The following is a 16,432-nucleotide window of genomic DNA, read 5'->3' as shown; positions in this document are numbered from 1 at the left end:
AAATGGAGCCTCTTCCAGGGTGGACTCCAAATTAAGAGCTTTGGAATCATAATGAATGTTTTCTGATCACATTACCATTAACTTAGAAATCAAGAGCACTATAAAAATTGTTGTCGTTTCTATGGAAGTGGTATGGATATTCCTTTCAAACACCAGGGTGAGTGCCCTTCCCTCCACACATGGTGCTCCCTCACCAACTTCCGCTGACTTCTGCGGTTTGGAGCCAGAGTCTTGCACACTGTACTCTGGAGGAGATGCTCATTTATCATGGAGCCCACTCAGCCGCCCACTCAGTCCTTTGGGCGAGCCAGAAGGAGAGACGATGCTCTCCGGAGTCCGTGACAAACACCTACTGAGTGCCAGCTTTCCTATGGGGCCCTTCCGTCTCCCAGACTTCATCTTTATGTGACTATGCAAGGCACTTTTATTTTGTAGCTAAGGAAACAGTCTCAGACCAAGGGACCTGACATGGACTCAGCACATGCTGACTCAGAAGCCAGCCGGCCCGCCCTCCTGGTACTGAAACACACTTTGCTGAACAGTGAAATTCCCATCAAAGGCCTTCGGAGGGTTCTGAAGTCTGGCTTATGCTCCCAAACCACATGGGGAGCAAGTGTCACAGAACATGCCACGACATGGCTGAAACTTGAAGACCTTGGGGGGTCTCAGTGCTTCTGTTCCCCAGCTTCCTGTTTGCCATAGGAAAAAAAAAATCACACAAATACTTGGAGCTTTGGTTTCCCCAAACTGAGAAATGGAAAAAACACCTCCTCACATGCACTGTGAGTATGGTGTGACACGTGTGGAGGCTGCTGGGGATGAAAGGGCCACACACTCAGGTGGTCTGAATTCACTTTATGTCAAGTTAGTATTTTCAACTGAGTCACCAACTGCATCACAGGTTACAGACTGCCAAGCCTGGCGGCGCCTGGGGCAGCGCTGGGAGTAGCGGCCTTACCAGCAGTAGTCCAGCAGATGTGGAGGCAGGACGGGGATGTACACGTGCTGCCAGAACATGGGGTACAGCATGGCGGCAGAGCCGTGGATGCAGGCCGTCAGCTGCAAGAGAAGCAATCCAGAGTCAGCGGCTGAAGGGGAGGCGCAGTCGGCATGGCTCCCAGGAAAAGGAATGTGGGGGTGGAGTCAACTCAACACCCCCTCCTGCTCTTGTCAAATTTATTAAGAGCCCTTTTTTTCCACAAAATCTCCTCCCCACCCCCATTACAAAGCAAAAGCAAAATGGTGGTAGAAGTTTTAGGAAACTGAAGGATACAAACAAACAGAAATCTTACTGTCTTGAAAATAGGTCCATACCTTGGGGTATGCACATGTATTTCCTTTTCTAATAAATTTAGGATAACTATCAATATGATAGACATTTGACTTTTTTAAAGACACCGTTTGCAAGCATTTTCCCACATCGTCAAATGTTCTTTAAAAAATGTATTTTTTAATGACAATGAATTTCCTGTGTTATATCTATTTGACTACTTTTCTACCATTAAGGTACAAATTCAGATCAGGAAAAAGTAAGCTTTTTATATATGGAATCTAGAGATAGAATTCACAGACAAAACTATAAATACTCGAAGGCAGGAACTATGCATGATCATATAAACACAAGTGTATTCATAAAATAAAGGAATGAGGATCTTTACACACCCCGGAACTCAGGAAGTCTGGTCTCCTGCACCTCTCAGGACTCAGAACTGGAGTCAAGTTAAGAACTTTACAATTGTATTTATCTTGATTTTACTTTTATTCCTCTGATCATGACTAAGGTTGAACATCTCGTTATGTTTTTTGACTAACTCTTACGTAAACGGTCATATTCTTAATCAACTTTTTCTAATAATAATTAGCATTTTAATTAATTTATAAGGAGAGAGTGGAGCTGCAAAAAATCCTAATCTATTGTAATGTTCTGGAAAATAATTTATCCTTATTTAATTGTCTTTGACTTTTGGTGTGCAGAGAAGCTTTAAGTCATGACATGATGAATGTTTCCCTTCAAGTGAGTGTCCACGACTTTTATACTAAGGCAATCTCCAAATTCTTCTCTAGCATTTAACTCTTTAATCCATCTGGAATTGATTTAGGTTTAAGGACTGAGGTGAGAATTTATTTTTTCCACCCAGTTAATCAATTGTGCAAGCTCTGTTTACTGACTAATCCTTCCTCTCCCTATTGGTTTGGCCCTATTTCATATTCCTTTTTTTCCTCTTAATGATAAGAGACATTATACAATCAGTATTTAATTAAAAATATAGGAAAAGCCAATATAATGGAATAAAATTGTTATTAAGTTCAATATAAGGAAAGAAACTCAAAAACCAAGCAGGGAAAAGCGCTCGGAGAGAGGACTATAAAGTGACAAAAGCCAACAACACATGTTTCTTTCTGCCTTTTTGCTTTTATGTTTCTTTGGTTTCTGGAAAGCCTATCCCCATGAGGACTCTGCTTCTTTTGGAAGCTGTTAACTGGCCTTTGCTGACAGAAGGACATTTACGTGGCGAAAGAACGACGTGCCAAGGCCCAGCTAAGAGAATCCCAGAGGTCACTGTAACATGAACAGCCTTAAATTGGATATTCTGCTGATGTCTCACAGTGTGAGCCCCGTGCTTCAATCCAGCGCTGCTCCCTCTTCTCTCCTTTTGCCCCTGGACCCTGCTCTTTAAAGTAGACACATGCCAGGAATGGGAGCTCGCCCAGCAAGAGCCCGAGAGTGGTTCCCAGCCACTATGCCAAGGCTTGTGGTTCAGTCCACCCTTTCTCCACCCATGTCTGTCCGTGCGCACATAAAGGTTGGCTGTCACAGACTGGACTGTGTTGTCAGAGGCTGGACTAGTCTCTGGGTCAGAGAACAAAGAAAAATCTCTGCTGGTATTGAGTGAGTGGAAGAAGAATCGACCTGATTCCATCTGTCTTCTTAGTATAAAAGCACCTTGAAGGGAAGCCAGGCTGGAAGGGTGTATGGCCTTGGGTTCCAGCTCTTTCTGCCTGTCCTTTAGCTACCCAGGTGTTCTTGCTGAAGATGGATTGCCCTGCTCATGTATACTCAATCCAGATGTTTTGGGGGGCACATCTGGAAAAGGCCTGTTTCCCCAGCTCCCTATGCAATCAGCAGTATCTCTAGCTTTAGTCTCTATGGCCTTCTTCAAGTTTATCTTGGAAAACTGTGTAGACCGACGAGTATGTACTCCCTCCCTTTCCTCCTTTTCTACCAGACCCCTAAACTGACCTGGATTTCTGCTGCTACCAAACTCCATCTCCCATAAGTCTCTGGGTGGGCTGTAAAGCCATGCATGGCTCCCTTGGGCAAAACCCCCATTATAATGGGGTTCTAAGTGTCTTTATAGGAAGACCCGCCTCTCCTTTCCTCTCCATATTCTCTGTGACACAGAATTATATTAAGTGCCAGCTAATGCAATGTCTTTTGAAAAAATAACCCCCGAGCAATTCCTACTTAGAATATAGTCACAAAAACAAAGAGTTTGGGACTTGACTTTGAACAGTATTGGATCAAGCTCTCCATGGATGTCATGGAATAGGATATATGACTCAGATTCTAAAACAATATACAAATATGTCACTTTTGAGAAGTCAAGGGAACAGTTTCCTTTGTCCTTTCATTCATGATACACCTGCTCCATCACATCAAATAAAAGTACTTTTAAAGTGATAGGTGCCATAAAACCATAAGGTATCATCATCACAGGGAATAATTTGCAATTCTCTTGGGAAAAGTCATTCAACAGAATGTTCCTGGTTAAGACAGAACTTGACTACCTACTTCTTTTTAACTTAATTTGGCTTGAATCGAAAAACCTACTTTAAGTGATAAAGTAGCAGAGGTCTTATCTTTAGGAAATGTCTACTTAGCCTAAAAAAAAAAAAGAAAGAAAGAAAAGAAACTACCACGTGAAATGCCAAGATTCTAAAATTTCTTATCCATCAAAAAAAAAAAAAAAGTAAATTTTTAAAATGCTTTATCATCGTTTCCACTAAGACATTTCATCTTTTTTCATATCTTCACTAAGGATCTTCTAAGGGCCAAATCTCACAAATCAGACTAAAATGCATTTACTCATTTCATTAATACAAACCAAAAGAAGGTATTGTCTGGCTCCTTTCCAAAACACTAACTGGAACAAATAATGCGCCTCCCTACTTAAGGCAGTGGCTAAATCAACTACAGAAGGAGAGCGATGATGCAAATGTAGACACTTGGGTTTGTCCTCTAGAAAATCATAAGACAAATTTTAAAAAACCTCCGAAATCAACCCCATTTAAAATAATCAAGGTCCTTGAGGAATATGCTCATTCCCTATGGAATGCAAAGTCTAAAAGTAATGAAAGTATACTATTTGGATCACAGTCAACAAAGGGGTATTGTGAATATTTAATTGAAGTGCAAGTAGAAGAAAATGATCCTATCAAAATCTCACTCAGTGGGAGAACAGAAAGATAGTATGTGTAAAATTTGCCCAAAGTCATTAGTCACAATGAATATTCATCAGAAGCCAATTATCAATCCCATTTAATGATACCCCAAAAGATTTTGCCCTGAAGCTGCTGAATAGTCTAAGACTCCAGACAAAACTAGACAAATTATACAGCCAGCAGCCGTCTAGCCAGGACACAGATTGTAAAGTAAACCACTGGTGGGTTTGGGACGCACTTTTAGCAAATTCTGTCCTCAATTAAAGGTGCACAAGGTCAGTTTTATCTGGAAGCTTTCTCTATGGCTCCATTAGTTTTCTTTGAGGCCAAGGGAGGGAAAGGGAGAAGGCAGTGGGGTGAGGAATGAATGGGGAGTGATCAATAAGCATTGGAAAAATCACAGAAACTTTTTTTTAAGTTTAAGGTATTTTTTCAGAGATAACGCCCAGATTGTCACAATCTCAGATTCCAATGCCTCAGCTGACTCTAAAGATAGTGCTGCAGTTTAACATGATATAGAAATACATCCTCTTGCCAGCAAAAAGAGAAAAAGAGCCCCGATCATGTATGTGCCAGGCCCCATGTTGGGGGTTTAGGACCCTGCAAAGCACTGTTTCGTGTGTGTTTTTTATGTACACAGACACTCATCACCACATTTCACAGAGGCAAAATAACTTGCCCAGGGCCACCTAGCGAGTAAGTGACAGAACTGGGACTCGGTCACACTATCGTGGCTATTGTGTATCCACAGGGCATAAATTAACTCGAAATCCTTGGGAGGGCCTATCAAGTGCCCATACCCAGGGCTGAGGATGAGATATTGTCAGCACTGCCAGGTTATACAGAAATGCATCCGTGCCTCTGTTTGATGACCAAGTATCTAGGACAAAATAACAATGCAAAGAAAATGTCCATTTTAAAAGCACACGCAAATCTGATCATTTCCTGGGGACTAGTTACATTTGACTAAGCTGTCACAGCACTTTTGATCCATAGAAATTCTAGACAACAAGTAATGTTAGTCAAAAGGGAAGGTTTCCATCCCAATTTAGAAACCCAATCTGGGTCTCTATCATGTTCCCTTTCACACACGTGCTTGGCGTTGTCATCATCTTTATGATCTGAGCAAGTCACTTCTCCTTCTCCTATGGAGCATGAGAGGCTGGACCACATGATCCCCATACCCCTTCCAGCTTTGACAACTTTTGACATAAAGAATGATCCCTCTCCCCACCTCACCTTCTACAGCTGTACAGACCAAGCAGACATACAACAGGCATCATCTCAAAGCTGGTCCTGTTTTCCCATTCTGCCGCTACAGGGGATTCAGATGTTCAGATGCTAGTTGGAAACTACCACCTTTCACTGTGACTGTGCTTCCCAGACACTTTGAGGGCATCAGAGGTAAATGATCTTAGGAGACCAGGAGCCAAGATTAAAGATGTGAGTTTCCAGGAGGACAGAGATACATTAAACTCCTCTTATCTCTTACTATGCTTGACAGAGAGCAGGTGCTCAGTGAGTGTTGGGGGAATGTTAGAATGTCACAAGCTCACCTCATGAGGCCTGGTAGGCAAGACAACCAGGTGGGCAATAAATTGCAGTTGCTAACAGATCAAAACTAGAAGCTGTAATTTTCTTAAAGGTATTGCGATCCCAAGTCTAAAAGCAGACAGAGGAAACACTCAGGGGGTCACAGTCAGTCCTCACATTATAGAAATCAGAATGTTAAAAGATCAAATTGACATCTACATCAGAGAGAGTGGCCTTTGGAATTCTATCAGCCCAAAAACCTCAGGAAACTGATGAAGGATAGAGAAAGAATACCGCATTCTAATTCGGAAGGGAATCAGTTTTAGTCTCCCATCTCCACCAGGACTTATCCTGTGGAGAACAGTGGCAGAGAACTTTGTCTTGGAGAAGTTGTTATTCTTCTCAATGTGTGAACTTTATTTAAATTCAAACCACCTTTGCAGTCATCAGGAAGTAAATGGTGTCATGATTCAAACTGTTGTGGGTTTTATTATTTTTTTAATTCTCAAATGGAAAAACCTATGATAAAATACACAAAATGTTTTGAGAAAAAATCTGTGGGGACTCTGAAAGTGAACCCACTCAACTTTTCAAGGATATTAGAAAACGCTTCAATTAATAAATGTTCAGCTATGGTCAAATTTTGTTTACTATAGTTAGTGGGGGAAGAGTTGGCTTTTAAGAAATGATACAAGATGCTTTAGCATAAAAGTAGCTTAGAAAGACTTAGAAGATCTTCAGCGAGGCTTGAAGATACTGGACATGAAAGTGGAAAGAAAAAAGAGCAAAGAACATGCTATTTTCTCTTAGAAGCCAAGATGTAATACTTCCTTCTTGGGTAGCAAAGTTGGGGGAAGAAGGAAGAGAGGAAGGTAGAAGAGCAATCTTTTCCAAAGTCATCTCTTTTTGGTTTGGTGTGGCTCATCCTACCTCTTGCTTCTCCAGCTGCTTCTGCAGAAGGAGATAAAACCGAAACCCACCACACCACGACAGAGTCTGGTCAAACATCGTCACCTAAGGCCAAGATTGTCCGGCTAGGACGGGGCCTCCTTAGGTGACCTCCTGCCTACTCACTCACTTCTCTCTCCCTTCTTAAAAAGCTACCTGTGAGCTGATTAAAGTGAGTCATTAACTGAAGAAACATGTTCTTATGCCAAGATTTGACATCAAAGCAGCTCAAGTAGTTGGAGAAAAGCTCTTGCTGCCCAAAGCAGAGGTAGAGACGCTGGTGTGGCAAATTATAGTGTGAAGAAGCCCATGGCACCGGCACTAAGGGAAGTGCAGCCTTTCCTTTAAGATGGAAGAGGAGAAGCAGGTCACCTCAGTACATTCCTTTAAGAAGAGCCAGGGTTGGGCATGACCTGAAGGCCCCTCCAAACACCCAAAGCTGTCAATGGGGTAGAAAATAGGCGCTCAGGAAGAGATCGGTCTGCCACCTCCACTCCAGGGTCCCTGGATATTTACATTTCTTTGAAAATATTTCTAAGATCAGAATTTATGCTTGGCCAATTTACACTATTGCTTTCACAAAAAATCAGCTTTTAGGCCCTCCCTGGTGGTGCAGCGGGTTAAAGCACAGCACTGAGAATCTAAAGCCGCTTCCACATGAGTTCGATTCCCGCCTGCCCCGGAGGAGACCACATGGCGTGGCAGACCTCTCCTGACCCGCCCGCTGCTCCCCTCAGCAGTGTACTTCGTTGATCTGCCTGTTCTGTTCCCCACTCTGTCTCTGGTGAAGCCTCTCACCGCCCCTGAGCCTCTGGCCTGTACCCCAGTTCTGTATGCACAAATAAATAAATCTTTAAAAAAAAATCAGCTTTTAACAGAAAGAATAGAACAGAGAATCATGAATAACTACCTGTCAGGTGTTCATATAGTGAAGCTAAGGGTGTTAGCTGAAGTTACTAGATTTGCTGTTGGAAGGGGAAGAACATTCTCCCGTAGAGTCCTGTCAGGCAAATTCAACCTAAAAAATGATAGTAAATTCACGAGGGAAGCCACAAGCTAGCCAGCACTGTGGCCATTTTTAGCATTTACTGTCTGCCAAGCACTGATCTGGCTCAGCTATCTCGCTCATTTAATCTTCACAACAGGCCTAGGAGGTGGGTAGTATTACTGTCCCCATTTTACAGATGAGGACACCAAGGTTCCCCAAATGCTAAGGACCTGTCCAAGGTGCCAGAGGCAGAGCGAGGATGTAAACCTACCTCTGGAGTCTGCATACTCAGCTTACAGAAAACTCCCTCTGTGTTCTGATCTGCAGGAATCCCACAATTACACAGCAGCCACTACATGAACTTGCCATGCCCTCAAGCAATTTGAAATAGAGAAAGAAAGATCAAAATGCAAACAGTCAACTTCAACACAAAAAGCATTATGAAAGAGGTGCTATATTAGAGGTTCAAGTGTGTTAGCATAAAAAGAAGGAGCCATTAATTCTGCCTGAGGCCAGAACCAGGTCTGCTTCCCAGAGAGAGCTGTCAGAGCCAAGCCTGGAAGGAAGACAAAAGGTTGGTCCTTCTCGCTGGGCACCAGCCACGAAGTGGTCCTGGGACAGGTGAAGTCAACACCTTAGACCGTCCTAGCTCTATGTAGTGAAGACTGCAGGATTAGAACAAGAGACAAGATGTCGGGGAGAAGGGGAGTCTCCTCAGGTTGCTGTGACTAGTGTCCGTGCCTTGGATTCAGCCCACCCTTGGCCTCTAGGTAAACTACCTCTCCAGAACTCTTTGGGGATCTCTGCTGCCCTCTGTTCCTGAAAGTCAAGTAGGAGCTCTTTTGTCTAACCTTTCCTGAGGAAGTATGAGCCCTTGCGTGGGTTAGGCATTTCCTGTGCCTCATATCTAGAGGTCAGATTCTTTGTCTAATATTGATGATCGCTGAATCCTTTCAACAATGCCCAGGGAGGTATTACTATGATCCTCATTTTTATAGAAGTGGACAGAGGTACTCAAGTACTGTCCCCAAGGTCATATGAATAGTAAGTGCATGGGGGGATTAAATACACAGGTAAGACACTTAACAAACCTTCCCGACTTGAAGTCTAGATAGCCCTATTGTTCTTTTTATTGGGGAAAAGATACCATCCGCAGGTGTACAGCTGAGCTTCTCTCAAGATGGCAGGCCAGGGAAAAGCAATGGTGGAGTTTCCACAAGGTCTGCAGCAAGTCCCGACTGCCTGACCTTGCACTGCTAGTCCTCGCATCACTGAAGGTACCACTTTCTCGCCTGCAGAAATCTGAATTATGAGTCTCTGCCGTAACCCATAGAAGGTGCTCACAGTGTTTAATGAATCTCACACAGATGTCTGCCAACATGGGTGCTGGGGCTTTTCAAATATATATGATGTAACTTAAATGTTATCTACTTGGGTTTATTTGATAGACTGGACTCATAAAGAGTCATTAAAAAAAAAGCTGTCAGTGTGGTAATCTGCAGTATATACATGCAGTTTATTTCATAAATTGACCACCCCACCAAAACCCTAAACAAGATTGCCCTGTTCCCAATGCAATGGCTGAAAAGAACATCACCGCTTGAACCTACTTAACCACATGAGCCCAAGATTACAATGCTGGCGCCATCAGCATCTAACACGCCTGAGAGCACGGGGATTATATTCCACTCTGTCCTGTTCTAGACTAGGCAACACCACAATCAAAGTTCTCCCAAAGAAAAATATGGAGACAAAGAATGTTTAATGTTGGCATCTATACTCATAAATGTCTCTTAAGCAAACTGAAGGAATCTTATAGTCTCAGCATGAAACTGAGTGTAAGTAACCAAAGATTGTTTCTGGCTCTGAGAACTATCTGTCCACCAGTTCCAAATCTGTTGGTATCTGTCATTTGGAGAACCTCAGAAACCAGACATCCTGGTTCTGGGCGAGGCCTGATGCACCCCAGGGCCTGGAAGTGCTGCCCAAGAACCTGAGTTTTTAGTGAGCTCTGGAGACAGTGCTAACACTGCTAACCCAGGGCCCAGCATTTGCGTCACCAGCAAGCCGGTGTCTTTTTCAGAACAGGTGCTGAGTGTTTGCTGAAGCCATGGGAAAGCAGAAGGGGGGCAGGTAAGAACCAGGGCAGGCCTTGCTTGTGGGGCGCGGCAGCAGTTTTAGAGGCCCACAAGCCAAACGGCTGCTATTCTGTTATGTAGTCTCTGGCATCTCCATGTCCCTCCTTTTAGTGGTAGCTCCGCACCAACAAGAGAAAACCAGCTCACACATAATCAAATGACAAACACAGTTCAAAAAGCACTTAATTGTATTTACACACAAAAAAAGAGAAAAACCACATACATAAAACATACCAGTCTTCTTTCCTACTTCCTGCCCATAGAGGTTCCTTTCATTTATTTCTAACAGTTTTTAATATTCTCTGAGCCACAATAAAATTTTATGTGATGGAGATTAGAGAGGCTATGCTCTTTGAAAGTTTGGCTGCAGTCTGTATATCATGCCACTTGGTTACATTTGTTAAGGATTTCCCTCTTCACCCAAAGGATTAGTTTTCTTCTCACTTCTTTGAATACTTCTTAGGTTGTTAGTGTGAACTAGGTTAATCTCTCTCTTTTTTAACATATAAAAGATGAACAAAGTGTTCGATTTATTTTATTTTTTAAATGGAAGACTAAATTTAGTGTTAGAATTCTCTGTTTGGTAAGTTTCCAGTTACAAGGTCTTGGCTTCCCTTGAGCACAGTTTGAAACAAAATAATGCAGTTTGTTCCTCCGGCTGGAACATGCAGAGTGGAGTGTGCAGGCAAAGAGGCCCTGGCTCAGGTCCAGTATCTCAAGCCCTAAACTGCCACGCTCAGCTCTGCTTCCAGGGCTGCAGAGAAGCAAACAGGATTAGGTCTTTCTCCTAGAGCAAAACTAGGAAGGGCTGCCCACACGTCATCAGGATGCCCGGGACATTCCTGGGGCTTCAGAGTCACTCAGCAGAGCTCATCGGGAATGAAGGAAAGTGGAGCGCCATCTGAGTCGCTCCTGGTGCACGAGGAGGGAGGTGGACGGGGTGAGGCCCATCCTCACTGAACAGAAAGCATCTACTGACACAGCTGGTGCCTTCACAGAAACGAGCTTTCACGGAGCCTCGGCCAGCAGTGGGGGCCGCCAGGTAGAAATCCTCAGCCTCTGTGCGCTGGGGCAGAGATGGAGGCAGGCTCCTAGCAAGAGCCGAGGAAGAGGAGAGGCTCGGCTGTGTGTTGCGCATTCGTCAGCAGGCGGAAGTCCTTTCTGTCATCTTAGACCCATGCTGACAGAACCAGCAGGGGCTACCGCTCTAGGTCCCAACGTGAAAGGGACTTGGGACACACGCGTCACAAGGCTACGTGGGCAGGAGAGAGAAGGGGGTTGGTGTGGAGCCAAGAGACTTTGCAGTCAACTTAAGACAAGCCATCTCCCCTTCCAGTGTTAGTATTCTCATCTGGAGAAGACCAACAAGTTCCTAAGGTCACTCCAAGTGCTGGAAAGAAGAGATGAGCAGAGTGTGTGGCACATAGTAGATGACTCAAGAAGACTGACTTAAAATTCTTTTAAAAGTGTGTGTGGGGGCCCTCCCTGGTGGCGCAGCGGGTTAAAGCACAGCACTGAGAATCTAAAGCCGCTTCGGCATGAGTTCAATCCCCGCCTGCCCCGGAGGTGACCACATGGCGAGGCAGACCTCTCCTGGCCCGCCCGCTGCTCCCCTCAGCAGTGTACTTCGTCCGATCTGCCTGTTCTGCTCCCCACTCTGTCTCTGGTGAATCCTCTCACCCTCCGCATCTCTGGCCTGTACCCCAGTTCTATATGAATAAATAAATAAATCTTTAAAAAAAAAGTGTGTGTGGGGCAAAAGGAGTGATAAAGGACTGATCACAAAAATATACGGAGAACTGATGAAACTCAACAAAAATAAACAACTCCATCAAAAAATGGGCAGAAGAGCTAAAAAGACACTTCTCCAAAGAGGAAATGCAGATGGCCACCAGGCATATGAAAAAATGTTCAACATCACTTGTCATAAGGGAGATGCAAATTAAAACCACAATGAGATACCACCTCACCCCAGTGAGAATGGCACATCTTCAAACAACTACCAACAACAAATGTTGGCAAGGATGTGGGAATGCAAACTAGCACAACCACTATGGAAAACTGTTTGGAGGTTCCTCAAACTGCTAAACATGGAGCTTCCCTACGACCCAGCAATCCCACTCCTAGGTATCTACCCAAAGGACACAAAAACACTGATTGAAAAAGATACCTGTACCCCATATTTATTGCTGCTTTATTTACAATTGGAAAAACATGGAAGCAGCCCAAATGCCCAAAAGTAGATGACTGGATAAAAAAGATGTGGTACATATGTACAATGGAATATTACTCAGCAACCAAAAAAGAGAAACACATGTCTTTTGCAGCAACTTGGATGGAGCTGGAAAAGATCATGCTTAGTGAGATAAGCCAGAAAGAGAAAGAAAAATACCGGCTGGTTTCACTCATAGCAGGAGTATAATGGACCAGGCGAGAAAATAACAAAAATAATGAACAACCATATACCAGAGACATTTTGCAGGGGTGGAGTGGGGAATGGGATCAAAAACAGGGGAGTTGGGGTGGGGAGGGAAGTGCATGGGATTATGGTGATGGCACATGGGTGACTTGGTGATGGGAAACCCGTGGGGATTACAATTGAGATGGAAAAAAAAATGTACAAAATGATGTAAAAATAAACTTATAATTAAAAAAAAAAGTGTGTGTGGGAGAGCTGGGGGGGGGGGTTTCCAATAATTTCCTATACAAAATGTTGAGTCTGGGTCTAAACAGGGTATTTTACACACTCAATCCACAGACCTATGCTTGCCTACAAGCCACCGAGGAAACGCCTCTTAGTACCACACAGGGATAGCCTGCCTGGCTCCTCCAGTCACCTCACTGACCAGGTCTGGTACCTTGTGGGCTCCATGAGAAATCGGGCTCCCTCAGTGGGGTGAATGTTCTGAAGAGCAAGCACCTGGCCTTGGTGACAGCTGCCACACCAGGGCTCTGAGGACGGCTGGAGAGGTGATCACCTGGCAAGCCTGCTGAAGAGGCTAGGAGTCGCACATGCGTTAGTTCTGGAGTTTCTCCCTCTCTCCCAGCCCCCCGATACTGCGTTGTCAGCCATTTGCCTATCCACTTTTCCAAGAGGAAGTAACTCCATTTCTCTGGGTCACCAGGCCGCCCCACCAATGGGATAGCATGAAGGACAACAGTTGGTTACCTGATGTCATCTCTGTGTTCCACCTACCTGTTCTCCACAGGAGTGACCAAAAAGCCATAGGAATTAAACTCAGATATGAAAAAATATGGAAGAAAAATGGGTCCTTCGGGCTAGAAGAACTCATACTGAAGTATTTACATTAGAGAACAAGATTTAGTTAAGTCTTCCCTATTTATCATTTATAAAGGAAAACAATCAATATACATGAACTGAGCAAAGAGAACAAAAACTTACAATTTCTTATACAGAATTATCACAACATTATTGACTGAGAAAGCCTGAAACGGATATTCCCTGTCTTGGGACTAAACATGCAGGCTCTGTCCCGACCACGGCAGTCTTAGCCATAGAAGGGGGCAAGTGTGAAGTGTCCACAGCCCTTATCTTTCAGAAGCTTGACAGCTAAGTCTACATCTTAGCTAATAAAATTGAGAAGAATGTGGGTTTGTCAAAGTGTGACAGGCCACATCTGGATTTGTGAAGAGAAGGTCATTGGAAATCTAAGGCTGTGATAGACTTTGCATCCCTCTCCCATCGAAGAGACAATCAAAAGCCACTACTGAGGAAATAGAAAAGTTTTTAATTCTGAAAGTGGAGCATTCAAAGACTTGGATAAAAGTGATGTCTGTTCAGCCACTTTATCCCCAGAGAAATCATGGTAGCTTCAGGCTGCCTATGATCCCACTGGGGCAGAGGAGACCCCATTCCATAAAGAGGTTCCTACCTCCTTGCAGTAAAATTCAAAAATCAATTAAGAATCAACTATTTGTTTAGGAAAAGATATAAGGTGCTAAGTCAAACTTATACACATTTATAGCCTTAAAAACCAAACAATACAGCCTAAGCAGTTTACCTCAAGATAGCTCCTTAGCCTTACCTCAAAGTCACAGTGTTATTTCCTTATTTCTAAATAGCTTTCTCGATGCCAAATTTTAACCATTAATATTTGATTTCTAATTTTAGATGTTATCAAGTTATTATAAAGAAATTATGCACTTGCAAGTAAGAGTTTGCAAGCATTGACTCCCTTCAATTTCACTTGACATGAGGTCACTGGTAGAGAGGCGGGTGTTGAATCCTAACAGAAGACTGAGGACAGGAGGGAGGAAAGAGTAAACAGAAAAAATTCTCTTGAAGACTTTTGTTTCAGAAGGGTGAACAGATATGGGATAAAGGGGCTGCAGGTCAAGAATTTTTATTTGTAAGTTGGGGAGACCTTACATCATATGACAAGCTCAGAGAATCAAACATAAAACACAGGAGAAAGGAGCTTGTGGCCTTAAGGCAGCAGAAGGAACCAGCGGTGTCCCTGTCCCTTCTCAAGGTCATGCTCCTTGGCCTCCCACCCACTTGGCTGCAGTGTACTCCTTGGTACTTAAATTGAATTTGCCCTCCCAGAATATAAGCGTCACGAGAACAGGACGCTTAGCCTGTTTTGCTTATGGCTGTAGTCCCAATGCCTCCGACAGCACCACAGTGTAAGTATGTGTTGAGTGGAGTCATGTGGGCAAGCGGAGTGGGCAGCCCTGGAAGGGACATATAGCCCAAGCACAGAGGAGGAGGGAGGGCAGAGGAGCAGAGACCTTGGGATGGGATGGGGTGGGGGGAGGAGGGGGCTGGAGTGTGGGGGCTGGCGCCACCACTCTTCTTAGGGCTGCCTCTGGCAAATGTAGAGCTGCAGGCCAGGCACCATTTTCCGTAGGCTGTTAGGACACTGTACGTCTCCTTGCACAGGGCTTGGGGGTCTTCTTCCTCAACTTCTTAAAAATCCAGAAATACTACACATATGAAATATGTATATCAAATCAGCAATTTTTGAAGGAAAAAACTTAAGAATTTAAATGCTAGCACCGGCCCTCCCTGGTGGCGCAGCGGGTTAAAGCACAGCACTGAGAATCTGAAGCCACTTCCGCATGAGTTCGATTCCCGCCTGCCGCCTGCCCCAGAGGAGACCACATGGCGAGCCAGACCTCTCCTGACCCGCCCGCTGCTCCCCTCAGCAGTGTACTTTGTCGATTCGATCTGCCTGTTCTGCTCCCCACTCTGTCTCTGGTGAAGCCTCTCACCGCCCCTGAGCCTCTGGCCTGTACCCCAGTTCTGTATGAATAAATAAATAAATCTTTAAAAAAAAATAAAAAAAAAAATGCTAGCACCTAGCCCAGAAGATGGCAAATGGAAGCTCGAAGGCCGCATCTGGCCTGCCTCCAGTTTATGCAAAGCTTTGTAGAGCCACAGCTGCATCACTGGCTTGCTGACTGTACCCTACCAGGTCAGAGCCCTGTAGCTGTGACAAGAAGCAGATGGTCACAAAGCCATGTGTGCTAGGGACCCTTTAACAAAGTCTACGGACTCCACATCCAGCTCAAGACAAACACCACTTCTGCTACTTCCTGCATGCCTCCTCCAGCTGAGCACTTTCCCCTCTGTGAGGAAAACGACTGCTGCTGAAATCTTGTGTTAATTGTATTTATCTGTGCTTTGCATGTATCCCTCCCTCTAATTACTGTATTTAGATTTTCAGTTTGAATTTGATGAGTGAAATCGCACTGTGTTCTTTTTATTATTATTTATTTGTTTGTTTATTGCTCAGATTCTAAGTGAAAAGACTCTAGAGACCCATTGCAGTGACAGCATAGGTTCTGTTTCGTGGCTGACTACCCTACAGGAAACATGACCCAGAGGGTGCACAGGCAATGTGTATACTATGTGCATGCACATTTGAGTGTGTGTGTGCACACACGCACACCCACACACTCCCACCAGAAGCAACATTGCTGAGTGTGGCTATACGCTGCACCACAGGCTCTCCAGAGCAGTGTGGAACCCGCCAGTACAGTGCGTGGCTTTATCAGACACCAGTTCTTGCGAACCTAGTGTTTTAGCAACTATTAGTTTTCCTACAAGTGCTCATGTGGTTGAGCATCTTTCCATATCTTGATCAGCCTCTGGTGTTTCTTCTGTGAACTGACAACTCACTCTTTTGTCAAATACCAGTTTTGCCTTCTGCTTTTAAATTGTGCTAGTTCTTTATGCATTTCAGGTCTTAATCACCGTCACTTTTACATCTGGCAAATATCTCACCCTAGCTTGGGAATAGTCTTCTCCTTCTCTGAAAGGAATCTTTTAATAAATGAAAGTTCACAATTTTAACCATTCCTCTTCATACAATGTATATATTTGATCACTTAAGAAATCCTTCTCTGGCCCTCCCTG

At 44.0% G+C, this 16,432-nt stretch overlaps 1 protein-coding gene across 1 annotated transcript in view; it reads right to left on the bottom strand.

Annotated features, from left to right (window-relative positions):
• Positions 1–16,432, bottom strand: part of DENND1A (DENN/MADD domain containing 1A) — a 414,277-nt gene that overhangs the window by 193,961 nt on the left and 203,884 nt on the right. The window contains exon 10 of the mRNA XM_012721213.1: positions 959–1,059. Within this exon, the coding sequence (XP_012576667.1) occupies positions 959–1,059 (101 nt within the window). The remainder of the gene's footprint in view (positions 1–958; positions 1,060–16,432) is intronic.

This window comes from Condylura cristata, unplaced genomic scaffold (assembly GCF_000260355.1).
Source record: "Condylura cristata isolate star-nosed mole 26May11 unplaced genomic scaffold, ConCri1.0 scaffold00006, whole genome shotgun sequence".
NCBI lineage: Eukaryota > Metazoa > Chordata > Mammalia > Eulipotyphla > Talpidae > Condylura > Condylura cristata.
Note: the sequence above shows the minus strand (reverse complement) of the source record. Positions and strands in the feature narration are given on the sequence as shown.